The sequence below is a fragment of the Pogoniulus pusillus genome, chromosome 15 (genome assembly GCF_015220805.1).
Source record: "Pogoniulus pusillus isolate bPogPus1 chromosome 15, bPogPus1.pri, whole genome shotgun sequence".
NCBI lineage: Eukaryota > Metazoa > Chordata > Aves > Piciformes > Lybiidae > Pogoniulus > Pogoniulus pusillus.
In genome coordinates, this window is record NC_087278.1 from 4,833,851 (window position 1) to 4,851,439 (window position 17,589).

At 48.3% G+C, this 17,589-nt stretch overlaps 1 protein-coding gene across 4 annotated transcripts in view; it reads left to right on the forward strand.

Annotated features, from left to right (window-relative positions):
* Window positions 1–10,088: 10,088 nt before the first annotated feature.
* ANO4 (anoctamin 4) overlaps window positions 10,089–17,589 on the forward strand; it is a 231,837-nt gene continuing 224,336 nt past the window's right edge. For all 4 annotated transcript variants that reach the window (XR_010304974.1, XM_064155007.1, XM_064155008.1 and 1 more), the window contains exons 1-2: window positions 10,089–10,477; window positions 13,159–13,365. Coding sequence is in view for 3 of the 4 variants with exons in the window: in XM_064155007.1 (XP_064011077.1) it covers window positions 10,276–10,477; window positions 13,159–13,365 (409 nt within the window). In the remaining variant the exon portion in view is untranslated. The remainder of the gene's footprint in view (window positions 10,478–13,158; window positions 13,366–17,589) is intronic.

Here is a 17,589-nt window from a genome sequence, read left to right on the forward strand (position 1 = left end):
ATGGGCTGCCCAGGGAAGTGGTGGAGTTGCCATCCCTGGAGGTGTTCAAGAAAAGCCTGGATGAGGCACTTAGTGCCATGGTCTAGTTGATTGGATAGGGCTGGGTGCTAGGTTGGCCTGGATGATCTTGGAGGTCTCTTCCAACCTGGTTGATTCTGTGATTCAAAGGTCATCCACTCAAATCCCCTCTGCAGTCAGCAGGGGCATTCTCAACTAGATGAGGTTGCCCAGAGCCCTGTTGAGCTTCATTTTGAATATCTCCAGGGATTGTGCCCCAACCACCTCCCTGGCCAACCTTTTTCCACTGTTTCACTACCCTCATGGCAAAGAACTTTTTCCTAACATCCAAATGTTTTATAAATACATAAATAACTCCTCCTAATCCATTGCTTCCTTTGGAGTACAGGACCTCTTTACTCTGAGCCTGATTTCAGGGCATCTAAATGAGTAGAAAGAGCTTCCTACTCTTTCCTGTCTGACAATGTGCTTGAGGAGTTCCAGATGTGCTTCTGAGAGTTTGTTCTTTGCAGCTCTACTTGAAATAGAAATCTTTTATATGCCAATATTTTCTATGCTTACATCTCAACAAACATCAGCCTATACCTGTATCTGTTGCTGTCAAGAACAGAAACTTAACTGGTTTTACTGGGAGGAGAAGTGAGCCTTTTCCCTGGGGTCTCCTAATTAATTATTTTTTTTTTCTCCCTATTTGACTTCTAAAAGATATTTTAGTACCTGCATTTTTTGCCTGTTGCTAAGTAGCTTCAGTTCCTGCCACTCTGATGCTGGTGCCTAATCATCCTCCCACTTCAGCTATGTCTATTAGGTACACTCTTGGGCATCTACCATATTTGTTCCTACAGGCCCAAGCTTTGAAGAGGTATTTAGTTACAACTTTCTTTTTAAGGGATAATGGCATTACAGCTGGCCAATAAAATGCAGACAGCCCAAGACTCAGCTAAGTATCACAGAATGGCTTAGATTGGAAGGAACCTTAGAAATCATAGAATCAACCAGGTTGGAAGAGACCTCTAGGATCATCCAGTCCAACCTAGCACCCAACCCTGTCCAATCAACTACCATGGCACTAAGTGCCTCATCCAGGCTTTTTTTGAACACCTCTAGGGATGGCAACTCTACCACCTCTCTGGGCAGCCCATTCCAGTGCCAATCATAGAATCAACCAGGTTGGAAGAGACCTCCAAGATCATCCAGTCCAACCTAGCACCCAGCCCTGTTCAGTCATCTAGACCATGGTACTAAATGCCTCAATCACTCTGGGAAGAACTTCCTGCTAACATCCAGCCTAGACCTCCCCCAGCACAACTTGAGACTCAGTCATATATGTGTGTGTGTGTGTGTGTGTATATATATATATATATATATATAGATAAAATGCAAGGAAGATTTCCACAGTATCACCAAGGTTGGAAGAGACCTCACAGATCATCAAGTCCAACCCTTTACCACAGTGCCCAAAGGCCAGACCATGGCACCAAGTGCCACATCCAACCTTGCCTTGAACTGCCCCAGGGACGGCAACTCCACCACCTCCCCGGGCAGCCCATTCCAGTGCCCAATGACTCTCTCAGGGAAGAACTTTCTCCTCACCTCCAGCCTAAATTTCCCCTGACGCAGCCTGAGGCTGTGTCCTCTCATTCTGGTGCTGGCCACCTGAGAGAAGAGAGCAACCTCCCCCTGGCCACAACCACTCTTCCAAAACTTCAAGCAGCCATAGCTCCCAACTCCAAACCACATCTCCTTCTCCTGTTTTCCTACAGAGAAACTGCAATCTGTTTGTTAGCTGAGTGCTATGGAGCCATCTGGTGTCTATGAATTTAACAAAAGCTACTCCAGCATTTTGAGACCTTTAACTGTACTTAAAACCCATGAGGGAGGGGAAGAAAAAAAGCCTTTCTCACTGACTCAAGTGAAACAGTTGAGCTAGCAAAACTCTGACCTGGCATGCAAGAAATAATGCAAGAGGTGTTTCATTTTGTGAGATGTTTTAATGGGATTCAGATGCATTTTGGAAAACCTTTGCCTTATTTTTTGGTTTTGGTTGGTTGGTTTGGGGGTTTTTTTGGTTGATTTGGGTTGTTTGTGTTCGCTTAAGTGCCAGGGTAGGTATAGGCTGGATATTAGGAAGAAGTTCTTCACAGAGAGAGTGATTTCCCATTGGAATGGGCTGCCCAGGGAGGTGGTGGAGGCACCGTCCCTGGGAGTCTTCAAGAAAAGACTGGATGAGGCACTTAGTGCCATGGTCTAGTTGATTGGATAGGGCAGGGTGATAGGTTGGACTGGATGGTCTTGGAGGTCACTTCCAACCTGGTTGATTCTATGATTCTATGATTAATATTCATTTGGTTTGTTTTTTTTTTTTTTTTTTTTGTTAGGGTTTTTTGGTTGGTTTGGGTTGTTTGTGTTCACTTAAGAGCCAATATTAATATTCATTTGGTTTGGGTTTTTTTTTGTTTGGGTTCTTTGGTTGGTTTGGGTTGTTTGTGTTTGTTCAAGAGCCAAGATTAGTATTCATTTGTTTTGGGGTTTCCTTAGTTTGGGTTATATGGTTGGTTTGGGTCATTTGTGTTTGTTCAAGAGCCAAGATTAGTATTCATTTGTTTTGGGGTTTCTTTTGTTTGGGTTTTATGGTTGGTTTGGATTGTTTGTGTTTGTTCAAGAGCCAAGATTAGTATTCATTTGTTTTGGGGTTTCCTTAGTTTGGGTTATATGGTTGGTTTGGGTCATTTGTGTTGGTTCAAGAGCCATAATTAGTATTCATTTGTTTTGGGGTTTCTTTTGTTTGGGTTTTTGGTTGGTTTTGGTTGCTTGTGGGTTTTTTTGAGAGCCAAGATTAATATTCATTTGGTTTGGGTGGTTTTTGTTTGGGTTTTTTGGTTGGTTTTGGTTGTGTTTGTTCAAGAGCTGAGATTCCTATTCGTTTGGTTTGGTTTGGGTTTTTTGGCTGTGTGTGTTGGTTTGTTTGTTCAAGAGCCAAGGTTAGAGAAATTGAAAGTTATTAAAAGTAAACTGTGTGAAATGTAAATGAGCTCTAGACACTTTCACACATTTCAGACATCTCAAGGAAATAAAACAAAATAGTAACATATTTCACAGAACCACAGAAGCATGCAGATTGGCAAAGCCAGCATCACCAAGTCCAACCTAGAACCCTACTCTACAAGATTCACCTTAAACCATACCCCCAAGCACCACAGCCAAACGACCCTTAAACACATCCAGGGTTGGTGACTCCACCACCTCCCTGGACAGCTCATTCCAGTCCCTGACCACTCTCTCCATGGAAAACCTTTTCCTAATGTCCAATCTAAACCTCCCCAGTCTCAGCTTGAGGCCATTCCCCTTTGTTCTGTCTATGAAGAGTCCAGCAGCAGCCTCTCCACAATGTCCCTTCAGGTAACGGTAGAGAGCAATGAGGTCTGCCCTCAGGCTCCTCTGTTTCACACTAACCATCCCCAGCTCCTCAGTTGCTTCTCATCAGATTTATTCTCCAGGCTCTTCCCCAGCTTCATTGCCCTCCTCTGGACTCCCTCCACCACCTCCACATCTCTCTCGGAGTGCAGTATTGTATTGTATTGTATTTGAGAGGTGGTCTGCTTGCAGTATAGCTCCAGCTAGCCAGAAATCCCTTTTAACTCAGAAATGAACTTCGAGGATTGTCACCTGGTGGGAATGCCAGCAGCAGATGGCTTTCTAGTTGGGGAGGTGAAGTGATGCTGTCGGATCAAAGCTGCTACAGCACTTTGTGTGAAATACTGCATTCCAGATGGAGGAAAAACCTGGCAGGCTGGGAGCAGCTGGCTTTTTCTCTAAGGAATGTAGCTAGGCAGAAAATATTGACAGATCAGTCGTGCTAAGAGGTTTTGGGAGGCAGGATCGCAGCACAGAACTCAGGTATCAAATTGGCCTTCAGTGCTGAGTCAGAAAGTACTGCACCAAACTCAGGTCCTTCAAAACAAAGTTAAACTTCACTCTCTTCTCAAGAAAGACTCTGTTTGGAGAGTCACAGAGGAAAAGTAGCAGCAGTACTGCTTGTTAAAGCACACAAATGTGGCACCTCGTATGAACCATATGATGGTCAAGTGCAGGGGTCTGCACTTTGGCTGCAACAGCTGCAAGCAGCACTACAGGCTGGGGACTGAGTGGCTGGAGAGCAGCCAGAAAGAAAGGGACCTGGGGGTACTGGTAGAGAGTAGCTGAGCATGAGCCAGAGTGTGCCCAGGTGGCCAAGAGAGCCAATGGCATCCTGGCCTGCATCAGGAGCAGTGTGGCCAGGACAAGGGAGGTTATTCTGCCCCTGTACTCAGCACTGGTCAGGCCACAGCTTGAGTGCTGCATCCAGTTCTGGGCTCCTCAATTCAAGAGAGATGTTGAGGAGCTGGAAGGTGTCCAGAGAAGGGCAATGAAGCTGGTGAGGGGCCTGGAGCACAGCCCTGTGAGGAGAGGCTGAGGGAGCTGGGGGTGTGCAGCCTGCAGAAGAGGAGGCTCAGGGCAGAGCTCATTGCTGTCTACAGCTACCTGAAGGGAGGCTGTAGCCAAGTGGGGTTGGTCTCTTCTGCCAGGCAAGCAGCAACAGAACAAGGGGACACAGTCTCAAGTTGTGCCGGGGGAGGTCTAGGCTGGATGTTAGGAGGAAGTTGTTGGCAGAGAGAGTGATTGGCATTGGAATGGGCTGCCCAGGGAGGTGGTGGAGTCACCGTCACTGGAGGTGCTCAAGAAAAGCCTGGATGAGGCACTTAGTGCCATGGTCTAGACGACTGGATAAGGCTGGGTGCTAGGTTGGCCTGGATGATGTTGGAGGTCTCTTCCAACGTGGCTGATTCTATGATTCTACAATTCTATGGTTCCATGTGTATTTACTGTATGAAAGTCTACACTTTACCTCTCTTGCATTTGAGGATAAAAGTAATTGTTGAAATTGCTTATCATTACGTGCAGGATGAGTGCCAGGAGGCTGTAGCCAGGCTCTGCTGGGTGATGCCCAGTGCCAGGGCAAGGGGCAATAGGTGGAAGCTAAGGCATAGAAGTCTCATTTAAACATGAGGAGGATTTTTTTCCCAGTGACAGAACACTGGAACAGGCTGCCCAAGGGGATTGTGGAGTCTCCTTCTCTGCCTCAAAATAAACTTTGATATGTTTCTCTGTGATCTGCTCTAGGTGATCCTGCTCTGGCAGGGGGATTGGACTGGATGAGCTTTCAAGGTCCCTTCCAGCCCCTGACATTCTGTGATTCTGTGATTCTATGAAATTCACCTGGCTACTTGTGCAGTTCTGGAGCCCCCAATACATGAAGGACATCAAAATGTTGCAGTGAGTCCAGAGGAGGCTACAAAGACGTCCAGAGGAGAGTAGCTCTGCTATGAGGACAGGCTATGAGAGTTGGGGCTCTGCAGCCTGGAGAAGGGGAGGCTTCAAGGAGATCTTGTAGTAACCTTCCAGTATCTGAAGGGGACCTACAGGAGGACTGGGGAGGGACCGTTTACAAGGTCTTGTAATGACAGGATGAGAAGTAATGGATTTAAACTGGCAGAAGGGAGACTTAAACTGGCTGTTAGGAAGAAGTTCTTTGCAGTCAGGGGGGTGAGACACTGGCACAGGTTGCCCAGGGAGATTGTGGCTGCTCCCTCCCTGGAGGTGTTGAAGACTGGGTTGGATGAAGCCTTGAGTGACCTGTTCTAGTGGGAGGTGTCCCTGCCCATGGGGTTTGGAACTGGATGATCTTTGAGGTCCCTTAAAACCTAAGGCACATGCTTTAACCCTCTTGCATTTGAAAACCACAATAATTGTTGAAATTGAAGCTTAGAGTCTTACAATGTGCTGATCTTTTAGGTAAGCATGGTTATTTTGCACTTTCCTGCAGCGAAGCTGCTGTAACAGAGAGTTCCTTGTACTGGAACCCCTATTCCCAGAACAGGAATAATTACCATGGTGTGTCATTCTGATGAACAGTAGAGCTTCTTCACAGCTCTTTTTTGGTTATTATTAATTTTTTTTCTTTTTTTTTTTTTTTTTCCACTTTGCTGAGTGCAGTATTCTACAGACACCTGTGAAGCAAAACCATAATAAATGACTTTTATTATGTACAGTCTGCAGCATTCACCAGAGCCTGGGCTGCAGCAGGAGAAGTGTGGCCAGCAGGTCAAGGGAGGTGATTTTCCCCCTCTACTCTGCTTTGGTAAGACCCCACCTGGAGTACTGCATCCAGTTCTGGAGACACTATTACAAGAAGGATGTGGAGATGCTGGAGCATGTCCAGAGAAGGGCCATGAGGATGCTCAGAGGGCTGCAGCAGCTCTGCTATGAGGACAGACTGAAAGAGTTGGAGCTGTGCAGGCTGGAGAAGAGGAGGCTCTGAGGTGACCTTGTGGCCTTCCAGTATCTGGATGGGGCCTACAGAAAAGCTGAGGAGGGACTTTTTGGGCTATCAGGTAGTGATAGGACTAGGGGGAATGGAGCAAAGCTGGAGAAGGGTAGGTTCAGACTGGACGTGAGGAGGAAGTTGTTGAGCATGAGAGTGGTGAGAGCCTGGGATGGGTTGCCCAGGGAGGTGGTTGCAGCCCCATGGCTGGAGGTGTTTAAAGTCAGGCTGGATGAGGCTGTGGCCAGCCTGATCTGGAGTAGGGTGTCCCTGCCCTCAGGAGGGAGTTTGGAACTAGATGATGCTTGTGGTCCCTTCCAACCTTGACTGATTCTATGATCCTTGCTGTACCTTGAAGATATTTATTGCTGCATCCAAAGTTCAAAGAAAAAACAGCAAAATGAGTTTGATTAAAAAGCAAACTAAATGTAAGCACTTTGGGTCTACAGTCCTGGAATTAGACCTCTTTGTATTAGATTTGGGAGGTTTCTGAGAATACATAGTTGTATGGTCTGGATCCTAGTGGATAGTCTGCTCTAGTAGGGTGTTCAGCTATGTCAAAATACATACAGGAAGAATATATACAGGGGAAAAACACTGCAGGGAATTGCTCAAAGTACCCAAGCATTTCTGCCATGTCCTCTGAGGACTTGGGGACTACTTCCTGTGAAAGGAGAGAGTGCAAACAGCAGCTTTGGGAGCATCTAAAAGGCAGTAACAGGAAAAACTTCTGCACACAGAAGGATCTAAAGCAGTGACAAGAGCCTTGGTCTTCAGCTCATCTGCGCAGACTCCTCATCCCATTGGCCTCAATGCAGGATTGGCATCCTTCATACCTCCTATCACAGAAAGCTAGTTTAGCCAAGTTAATTAGGTAAGTAGTTCCTTTGTGCTGTGTGTGTTCTTAATGGCAACAAAGAACAGCTCTTATCAAGAATGATTTGCAGGCCACAGTTATGATCTTAGTCCAAATTGCTCTTGAGTTCATCCTTGCTTTGTTTATTAGAGAAACTTACAGACCCCAGCCACCTAGCCCAGCTAAGTTAAGCCAAGCAGTGAGAATATGCCCTTCTGCTGTATGCCAGATGGCCTGCTGTGTGTTTCTTCCTTGGCTGAATGCAAAACTCTTTACTTGGATGTGCATGTGTAGTCTCAAGATGGGCCACAGGAAATCTCTCACATCTCAGCAGGAGTAATGTGACCAGGGTAGACAATAATAACAGCACTTTTTAATCTGTTTCTTAAATAGATGTCTGAATGACACTTAGCTCTTTAGTAGAGGAAATGTAAATGGCTGTGGCTCTTTCCTACCAAAAGTTGGCATAAATTGCAGCTCTTGTCTCTTCTGGATGTGAAGCCACTGACAACAACCATGGGAAAGCTGGCTTGCCCTTGAGAGCATGTATCCAAACCAGAGCATGTATCCAAATGAGAAGCAGCTAAATGATAGCTCCCCTTCCCACAGAAGGGAGAGGAAAGCATGATTGCCAAGATGAAAAGTGAATCAGTCATGCCAAATCCCTGCTAACATAACACAGTCCCATTTCTCTTTGTATCTGGTTAGGTGTTAGTCAGCCTACTAGTACGATCATAGGATGTTAGGGGTTGGAAGGGACACAAAGAGATCATCAAGTCCAATCCCCTGCCGGAGTAGGACAATGCTATCTAACACAGATCACAGAGGAACACATCCAGACAGGCCCTGAAAGGCTCCAAAGGAGACCACAACCTCCCTGGGGAGCCTGTTCCAGTGCTCTGGGACCCTTATAGTAAAGAAGTTCCCCCTTGTGTTGAGGCAGAACCTCTTTTGCTGCAACTTACACCCATTGCTCCTTGTCCTATCCCAGGGAGCAGTGAGCAGAGCCTGTCCCCCCACTCCTGGCAGCCTTTAGATACTTATAAATATTTATCAAATCCCCTCTAAGCTTTCTTTTCTCCAGACTAAGCAGCCCCAGGTCCCTCAGCCTCTCATCAGCCATGCCCTCCAGTCCCCTCATCAACCTCATAGCCCTCTGCTCGACCCTCTCCAGCAGATCCCTGTCCCTCTTCAACTGGTGAGCGCAAAACTGGACACAGTATTCAAGATGAGATCTCAGCAGAGCAGAGTAGAGGGGGAGGAGAACCTCCCTTGATCTGCTGACACACTCCTCCTAATACACCCCAGGATCCCATTGGCCTTCTTGGCCACAAGGGCACATTTCTGTGCCATGGTTAACCTGTTATCCACCAGGACCCCCAGGTATAAGCAGCTGACACCAGCATTGGAAAGCTGGGCAAGGAGCTATTTTTTTTAAGCTCAAAAGCTTGAACTGGGGCACATATGGACAGTATAAAGCTAAAAGCTACTTTTCTGCTTAACTCAAACTTTGAAAAAATCCCAGGTGTGCACTTTCAGTTTTATGCTGTGTGCGAATGTCAAATGTGCTTAGCTGGGACAGAATTGCTTGAAAGTAATTATTGTCATCCCATTTGGCTAAATATATCCATGCACATACCAGAAATATGCAAGGCTAAAAAAAAAATGATGATATAAACTTATGAGTTCTTTGCTGTTTAAAGGCTGGTCCCATTCACCTGATATTAAATTCACTCTGTTGCTGTTGGCTTGTTACCTTTGTGTTGTATAAACCTCAAATGTATCTTTCCAGTAGAAAGAAAGCAGAAGGTTTATTCAGAGACTAAATTTGGAAATGAGATGTCTCAACCCCCTTGACAGCTTAGAAGGTCAGAGAGCATATTTTGGAGTAGGTACCTCAGGAAATGGAATCATAGAATCACAGGCTTTGGTTGGAAAAGACCTTTCAGATCATCAAGTCCAATCATCATCTAACTCTGCCAAGTCTGGTGCTAAGTCATGTCCCTCAGCATCACATCTCTGCATCTTTTAAAGGCTTCCAGGGATGGAGATTCAACCACCTTCATGAGGAGCCTGTTCTAGTGGTTGAGAACCCTTCCAGTGGGTTGTTTCAGGTCCAGTTTGTAAGCAAGCTGAGCAGGCAGCTCAGGCGTCCTTCTTCTGTTCTGTCCCTCCCCCTCTGCATTGCAGAGCTTTTAGTTAGCCTCCTGGGACAAACCCAGAGCTATTACTGCCAATGGGGGAGTTTTACCCCAGGGGACGAGGGGTAGTCTGCTGTGACCAGCAATGGCAGGTTCTCCTCAGCATGTTAAGGCCTTTCAGAACATTACTGTGTTAGAGATTCTCCATAGATGGTCTGGGAAGAGGGTTTAGGAGTTTCCAGCAGGGTGTGAGCCTCAGGTGCACATAATCTTCCTCTTGTGTCCTCGGTGGAGGAGAGAAGCTGGCTGGGTCCTGCCTTATTAAGCTAATCAGTTGGGCTTTCTGCCTCCTGCTCTGAACAGACGCAGGTGAGGCTGGAGAGCACCTCGGGCTGCAATGTAGCAGGAAAATTTGTCAGCCAAATCTTTTGGCTTCACCTTTGTTTGGCCGCGTGGACCAGGTGGGGGCTTTCTCCCCGTGCACACACTTCTTTGGACCAATCCTCTGTGCAGATGCGTTTGGCCCATCTTGGCAGCAGTCTCCAGTCCCCATGCAAAGCAGCTGTGCCTGATTAGCCTTCATCACTGCGGCTCGGGGAGGGTCCTGCCCAAAGATGGGGTTGGGTGAGTACACACACCTGTGTCTTTGCAAATCCTCCTCTGCTCGTTGGTGCCTTTTTCCGTGCGCCCCACCCTCTCAGCCCCCAAGGGAGCCTGGCTCCCCGTGGAGCAGCCTGGCTGAAGCAGCAGCCACTCGCACCGTGGGGAGAGCCTGAGCTCCACCTCAGCTGCGGGAGGGGCAAGGTGTGCCTGATCCCTCGGGTCGGGGCTAGCTGGAGAAGTGAGAGAGGAGGTGAAAAAAGAAAAGCAGCTTTAAATGGCAAGACTGAGCCTGTAGCATGTGGCCAGCATGTGCCATACAGGCTTCAGGAGGCAGCAGGGGCGCATGCGAGAGGCTCCAGCTGGGCAGCAGCCGAGAGGAGAAGAGGTGTTGCAGGATGGGGCACTCCCAGGCACCTGCGGGCAGGAGGCGTCTGCAGGTGCACAGGGCACGTCCGGCAGTCCTGTCTCACCCTGCAGCAAGCTCAGCCCGGAGCTCAGGTAGGCTGAATGCATGGATTGGGAAGGGTATAAACTCCTCCACCCCCCCCCCCCCAGTTCTCTTTGTTTTGGCTCAGGTAGGATGCATGCCCCGATTGTGCAGGGTATACATGTCTTTTCCCCACCTCTCTTGGCTTGTTTTGGCTCAGGGAGGGTGCATGCCCGGATTGTGCAGGGTATACATGTCTTTTCCCCACCTCTCTTGGCTTGCTTTGGCTCAGGTAGGGTGCATGCCCGGATTGTGCAGGGTATACATGTCTTTTTCCCACCTCTCTTGGCTTGCTTTGGCTCAGGGAGGGTGCATGCCCCGATTGTGCAGGGTATACATGTCTTTTCCCCACTTCTCTTGGCTTGCTTTGGCTCAGGGAGGGTGCATGCCCGGATTGTGCAGGGTATATATGTCTGTTTCCCACCTCTCTTGGCTTGTTTTGTCTCAGGGAGGGTGCATGCCCCGATTGTGCAGGGTATACATGTCTTTTCCCCACTTCTCTTGGCTTGCTTTGGCTCAGGGAGGGTGCATGCCCGGATTGTGCAGGGTATACGTGTCTTTTCCCCACCTCTCTTGGCTTGTTTTGGCTCATGGTGTTACGGGGCAGAGGCAAGGAGTTCATGGAGTTTTGCGATTGCTTTTTGGCATCACTGTGTTTGTGGAGGAGGAGGAACAACAACACTACGGGATTGTGTTTTGAGGAAGATGTACCACATTTTAGTTTTCCAGGGAGAAGTTTGGGGCATAGCGGGGTGGTGTCTGTGAGAGAAAAATGCCTGGAGGCAATCCAGCCACAGCAGAGAGAAAACTCAGAGATGCAAATCAACCACTTCACAGAAAGCTGCAGACAGAAACCGAAGCTTCTGTAACAGTCAAGGGACTACATAACAAGTGGCTGTCTGATAGGAAACCCTGGGGGGCTGGGGTAGCCAGGCTTGCATCCATTTCCAAGCATTAAGATTTACTTCTCAGTGCATTGCATCTGCAAAGCTCTGAGGACGAGCAAGCTCCTTTCAGCCCTCTCGAGTGGGAGAAACAGCTCCAGGGTATACAATTAAACTTCCTTCCCATATTGCTAATAGAGGGTGCAGGTATTGTTTGCCCCCCAGGCGTAGCTGTATCTGAACAGCTGAGAATGGCCACTAAGCTTGCGAGAGGAACATTGTCTGCAGAGTCATTGGTGTCCCTGAGTTTCCAACCACAAATTCTATCAGGCTGCTCAGCAGCCTCCTTCAGACCATCTCAGCAACCCTTTCCCTGCCTTGCTGTCGAAAAGCTGTGTTGAGAGCTAGATGCTGGTTTTCTTTGCTGGTTTAATTTTGGAAGCCTAGGCACAAGTTAAAAAACGATGCATTCGTTGCAGAAGGTTGGTTATTACCCCTAAGATACTTCCTTGTTTCAGCTGTTGGTTTTCTGTCGCCTTGTAAAACAAAGCAAGCAGGAGCAGTCTGTGTGTGTATTGTGCAGTCCAGTGCATGTGCCTATGCTGCTGCCGTTAGTGAGTGTCCCCTGCCTCTTGCAACGATCCATGGTGTTGTGTTCAGCTTTAAATGTGAAATAGGTTGGAAAAAAGATTAAAATCCAAGCTAGTGATCAGTGGGTAAGAGAACTGTTGAAGACTACAGCAGAACAGTGAGTTGCACCAGGGCATATCCTGCACCCCTAACAACAGAGCAGGGTTTGAAGTGGCGGTGGAGCAGCTGTGCCTCCCACTTGCCAGTTCCCACTGAGCTCTGAATCACAGAGTCAACCAGGTTGGAAGAGACCTCCAAGATCAGCCACTCCAACCTATCACCCAGCCCTGTCCTGAACCTCAGGGGGCTGAAACAAGAGCAGCAGGGTGCTGATCTTTTAAACATTTTAAATGGTAGACATTGGTTTTCCAGTAATGGGTGAGGGAGGCCCTGCAGAAATCCAAACATAAGCAAGACCAGGACAAATTCACAGTGGGATTAGGATGTCTCATTTCATGTTAAAGGCTGTAAAATAAAATGGAAAATGTAGATTCAAATGAGAAATTAAAACTGTTACATGTCTGAGGAGAAGATGTAAAACACCAAATCTTCCTTACCCATCTTGTTCTGTCACAGTCTGCACAAGCAGGGTTATATGTGAGGTGGAAGTTTTGCCAATCACATGGAATAGGTTGTAGGCACTCCTGTAATCTTCTCTTGGTATACTTTATGAACACTGAAATGCCTTGCAGAGAGCTTTTTGTTTTGTGATTCTCTTAGGTTAAGCAGATGCCAGTCCTTAATTTCCTATTCAGAAAATGGGAATAGCATTCTTCAGTGTAGCTCAGAAAACATCCTACTCCATCGACAGCAGAGGGAAAAAATGTCACTAGTTCCAGTGAGCCTGCTTGTTTGAGTGAAGGAGCTGTGTTCTGCTTGTCTTGAACAGCCTGATCTACTGGTCAGATGATCTTTTGAGGTCCTTTCCAACCTAAACCATTCTATGAACCGATGAAATTCTATGTATACCTGCAGCTTTTAACAACATTGCTAACAGTGGACCAGAAGAAAAGATGGGATTCTTTTACAAGGAGCAGGCCACCTTAATGATAAACCCAGGAATTTAAATTGCCTTATTATATTTTTTTTTTTTTGTCTGCAAAGGGAGAGGCTGCTATAATACAAAGGACACAGGTGTTTATTATCAGCTTCTGATAGTGTTGGCTCTCTTCCAACAGGACTGCTTCGTTGGAGAAATCCCTACGTGTATGGGACCTCTCATCTCCCTCACACCTTCTCTGAAGATGCCTGTGTTCCTGCATTTCAGTGCTTCACTACCCAAAACGACTTCTCGCTTCCATTATCCTGCCCAGCTTCCCTTTCTATCACTCCAGTGCCTTCTTACAGCAGTAGCAGCCAAGAAACTTTGAGTCAGGACTCTACAGGTAAGCAACTATTTCATTTTCACGTGTCAATTGAAATCAGCAGGTTTAGTGCTCAAGTTAAATAGCTGCTTCTGCTGCCACATTGCTTTGACTGCTTCCTAAGGATGGGTTAGGCCACAGAAACTTCACTTTCTTCTTAAACCACGAGGCAAACTGCTTGCAATAATCAGAAACAAAGAGCATCGTGTTCTCGGCCACCATAATATAACTACTGCTTCAAAACCTCTAGACCAAGTCTTTTGTTGAGGTTAGGTCCATGGTAATACATGGAGACATATTTGAAGACAGTATTCATTCTGCTGTGCTTGTCACAGAACTTTGCATGAGGGAGGGCACCTTGGTAGCCCAAATGCTGCCAACACCTGGCTAACCACAGGATGGAATGGATAATGAGCATCCAGTCCCATCCATGGGAACACACTTGTGTCCTGACCCTCTTCAAAGGCTTATGCCTATCAGAAGCTAGCAGAGACAGCAGCGTGCCTGTCAGTGATAAAGGTGCTTCCAGACTGGGGTTTGGAGGTCTTTCATGGTCTCCAGGCAAGATGGTGACTGACAAAGGGTTCTGGTGCTGGGACAGATCGCTTGACTGTGCCCATTTGTGTCTGAGAGGTTCTGATCACGATGATGATAGAAAGTGGGACGTGACCTCAGTGGATTTTTCTGGCTGCTGAATGAGGCCCTGTTTTACAAGCTTCATAACTGAACCCCTGTAAAAGGATTTCAGTTTAGGCTACCTCTTTTGTCTTGCTGAGTGGGAGGAATTAACAAAGTTCTGCCCAGAGAGTGGGGTCTTTGTGAATTCAATCCTGGAAGGGGTGACACTGCTGTGGTGACTTTCATCCTTGTTTTGATGCTTCCAGTCAAGAGCAGTGTAAGTCTGCACCCCCTGCTCCCAATCCAGTGTTCTTTGGATGAACTCTGTCACTACCTTCTGGAAGCCTCATTTGTGTCCTAGTTTATTTTCCCACCAAACTGAGAGTTAGAAATGCTAAATTTACTGGCAGGTACTTAGCATTTTTCCCATTATGAGAGACAACCCTGGGGTTTATTGTAAAGTTATTGGGTTTGGGATAGTCAGGTGGTGAATGAGCTTTACAGTGAGGTTCAGCTGCCACTTAGGGATGATGTTGTAGAGCAAGGCAGGAACGTTAGCTAAAAATAAAACAGTAATAGTGTAATAAAACTCTTATAAGTTGATGAGGAGCTGCTGGCAGGGCAGTCCTGAAGAATGGGTGCCAGTGTGATATATATGCAAGTCAAACACCAATGCCTTAATTGTGCTCTCAGTGTAAGAAGCTACAGGGTCTTTGAAGAGTTCTGTGGGAGGGGGCAGGAAAGCACTGCCCTGAGGAGCTTGGAGTTCGGGGGGCAGGAAAGCACTGCCCTGAGGAGCTTGGAGCTCGGCGGGCAGGAAAGCACTGCCCTGAGGAGCTCGGAGCTCGGGGGGCAGGAAAGCACTGCCCTGAGGAGCTCGGAGCTCGGGGGGCAGGAAAGCACTGCCCTGAGGAGCTCGGAGCTCGGGGGGCAGGAAAGCACTGCCCTGAGGAGCTCGGTGCTCGGGGGGCAGGAGAGCACTGCCCTGAGGAGCTCGGAGCTCGGGGGGCAGGAAAGCACTGCCCTGAGGAGCTCGGAGCTCGGCGGGCAGGAAAGCACTGCCCTGAGGAGTTCGGAGCTCGGGGGGCAGGAAAGCACTGCCCTGAGGAGCTCGGGGGGCAGGAAAGCACTGCCCTGAGGAGCTCGGGGGGCAGGAAAGCACTGCCCTGAGGAGCTCGGGGGGCAGGAAAGCACTGCCCTGAGGAGCTCGGGGGGCAGGAAAGCACTGCCCTGAGGAGTTCGGAGCTCGGGGGGCACAGGAAAGCACTGCCCTGAGGAGTTCGGAGCTCGGGGGGCACAGGAAAGCACTGCCCTGAAGAGCTCGGAGCTCGGGGGGCAGGAAAGCAGTGCCCTGAGGAGCTGCACAGCAGCATGGTGATAGCTCAGCACAGAAGCAATGTCCATTTCCAGTAGAGCTGGTGCAAACATGACTCGTTGCTCAAGGAGGTCCAATCTTTGCCCTGAGGGCTTAATGTCCTAATTTCTGTCTCAAATAAAACAGCTGATAATCCATGGGATTGTTCTAAGTCTAAATATCTCCTGCAGCACAGGAGAGGGCACTGCATGTAAACAGGGTCAAGTGTTCTGTGCGTACCGATTGGAGTTGCTTCACCGCCAGCAGCTTCTCTGCAGGACTATGTCTGCAGCACCAGTGATGGCCCTCACCAGTGGACCTTGTTAGAACGCATCTCATGCCCAGATTGCTTGAGTTTCTTCCACTGTATCAGTTTTCAGGGACTGCCTTGCCTTGCCTTGCTCGGAAGGCTTGTTTGCAGCAGAGCTGACAGCTCCCCAGGCATGTGCAGCTGGGCTGCAGTAGCTCGAGTACTGCATCAGCACTGGGGATGTTTCTGCAAAGACTCAGAGATTGATTAATGAGGCAGAGGGTATACTTGATACTTACATCCAGACTCATGGAATCATTGAATGGCTTGAATTGGAAAGATCACCTGGTTTCAAACCCTCTGCCCTAGGCAGGGACACAGCCCAGTAGATCAGGTGGCTTAAAGCGCTATAGGCTGGGGACTGAGTGGCTGAGAGCAGCCAGGAGGAAAGGGACCTGGGGGTATTGATAGACAGTAAGCTGAAGATGAGCCAGCAGTGTGCCCAGGTGGCCAAGAGAGCCAATGGCATCCAGGCCTGCATCAGGAATGGTGTGGCCAGCAGGACAAGGGAGGTTATTCTGCCCCTGTACTCAGCACTGGTCAGGCCACACCTTGAGTGCTGTGTCCAGTTCTGTGCCCCTCAATTCAAGAAAGATGTTGAGGTGCTGGAAGGTGTCCAGAGAAGGGCAACAAAGCTGGTGAGGGTCCTGGAGCACAAATCCTATGAGGAGAGGCTGAGGGAGCTGGGCCTGTTTAGCCTGGAGAAGAGGAGGCTCAGGGGTGATCTTATTACTGTCTACAACTACCTGAAGGGGCATTGTAGCCAGGTGGGGGGGTGGCCTCTTCTCCCAGGCAACCAGCAATAGAACAAGGGGACAGGGTCTCAAGTTGTGCCAGGGTAGGTATAGGCTGGATGTTAGGAAGAAGTTCTTCCCATAGAGAGTGATTTGCCATTGGAATGGGCTGCCCAGGGAGGTGGTGGAGGCACTGTCCCTGGGGGTCTTCAAGAAAAGCCTGGATGAGGCACTTAGTGCCATGGTCTGGTTGACTGGCTAGGGCTGGGTGCTAGGTTGGCCTGGATGATCTTGGAGGTCTCTTCCAACCTGGTTGATTCTATTCTAAAGCCTCATCTTAAGCACTTCCAGGGATGAGGTATCCACAGTTTCTCTGGGCAGTTAATTCCAGTGTCTCATCACCCTTATATTAATCATCTAATAAACTAATCTAAATCTACTCTACTTTAAAACCGTTGCTTCTTGTCCTATCACCACATGCCCTTATCAAAAGTCCCTCCTCAGCTTTCCTGCAGGTCCCCTTCAGGTACTGGAAGGCTGCTATAAGATCTCCCCAGAGCCTTCTCTTCTCCAGGTTGAGCAGCCCCAACTCTCACAGCCTGTTCCTGTAGAGGAGGTGCTGCAGCCTTCTGATTATCTTCATAGCCCTCCTCTGGACCAACTCCATCAGTTCCATGTCCTTGTTATGCTGGGGCCACCAGAACTGGAGGCAGTACTGCAGCTGGGGTCTTATGGGAGCAGAGCAGAGGGGAAGAGTTATCTCCCTTGTCCTGCTGGTCACACTTCCTTCAATCCAGCCCAGCTCATGGTTGCCTTCTGGGCTGCAGGCACACATTGCCAGCTCATGATGATTTTTTTTGTCAACTGACATCTCCAAGACCACTTCCTCAAGTCTGCTCTTGAGCCACTCCTTGCCCAGCCTATACTTGTGTTTGGGACTGCCCTCATCCAGGTGTAGGGCCTTGCACTTGGTCTTTCTGAGTTTCCTGAGGTTGGCTTGGACCCACCTCTCAAGCCTATCCAAGTCCCTCTGGGTGGTATCCCTTGCCTCTACTGTGTCCTTTTTTAAGTGCTGCTGTTGGGAGAATTCTGGATGCTTCCTCCTAGCTAGGACATGTCTGGGGACTTGTAGAAAACCATGCTCAGGGAGTTCTGAGCCGAATGTCAGCGTTCACAGGAACCAGATAGTGATGTGGCAAATAAAAGTATCAACACAGTACAACTCTATG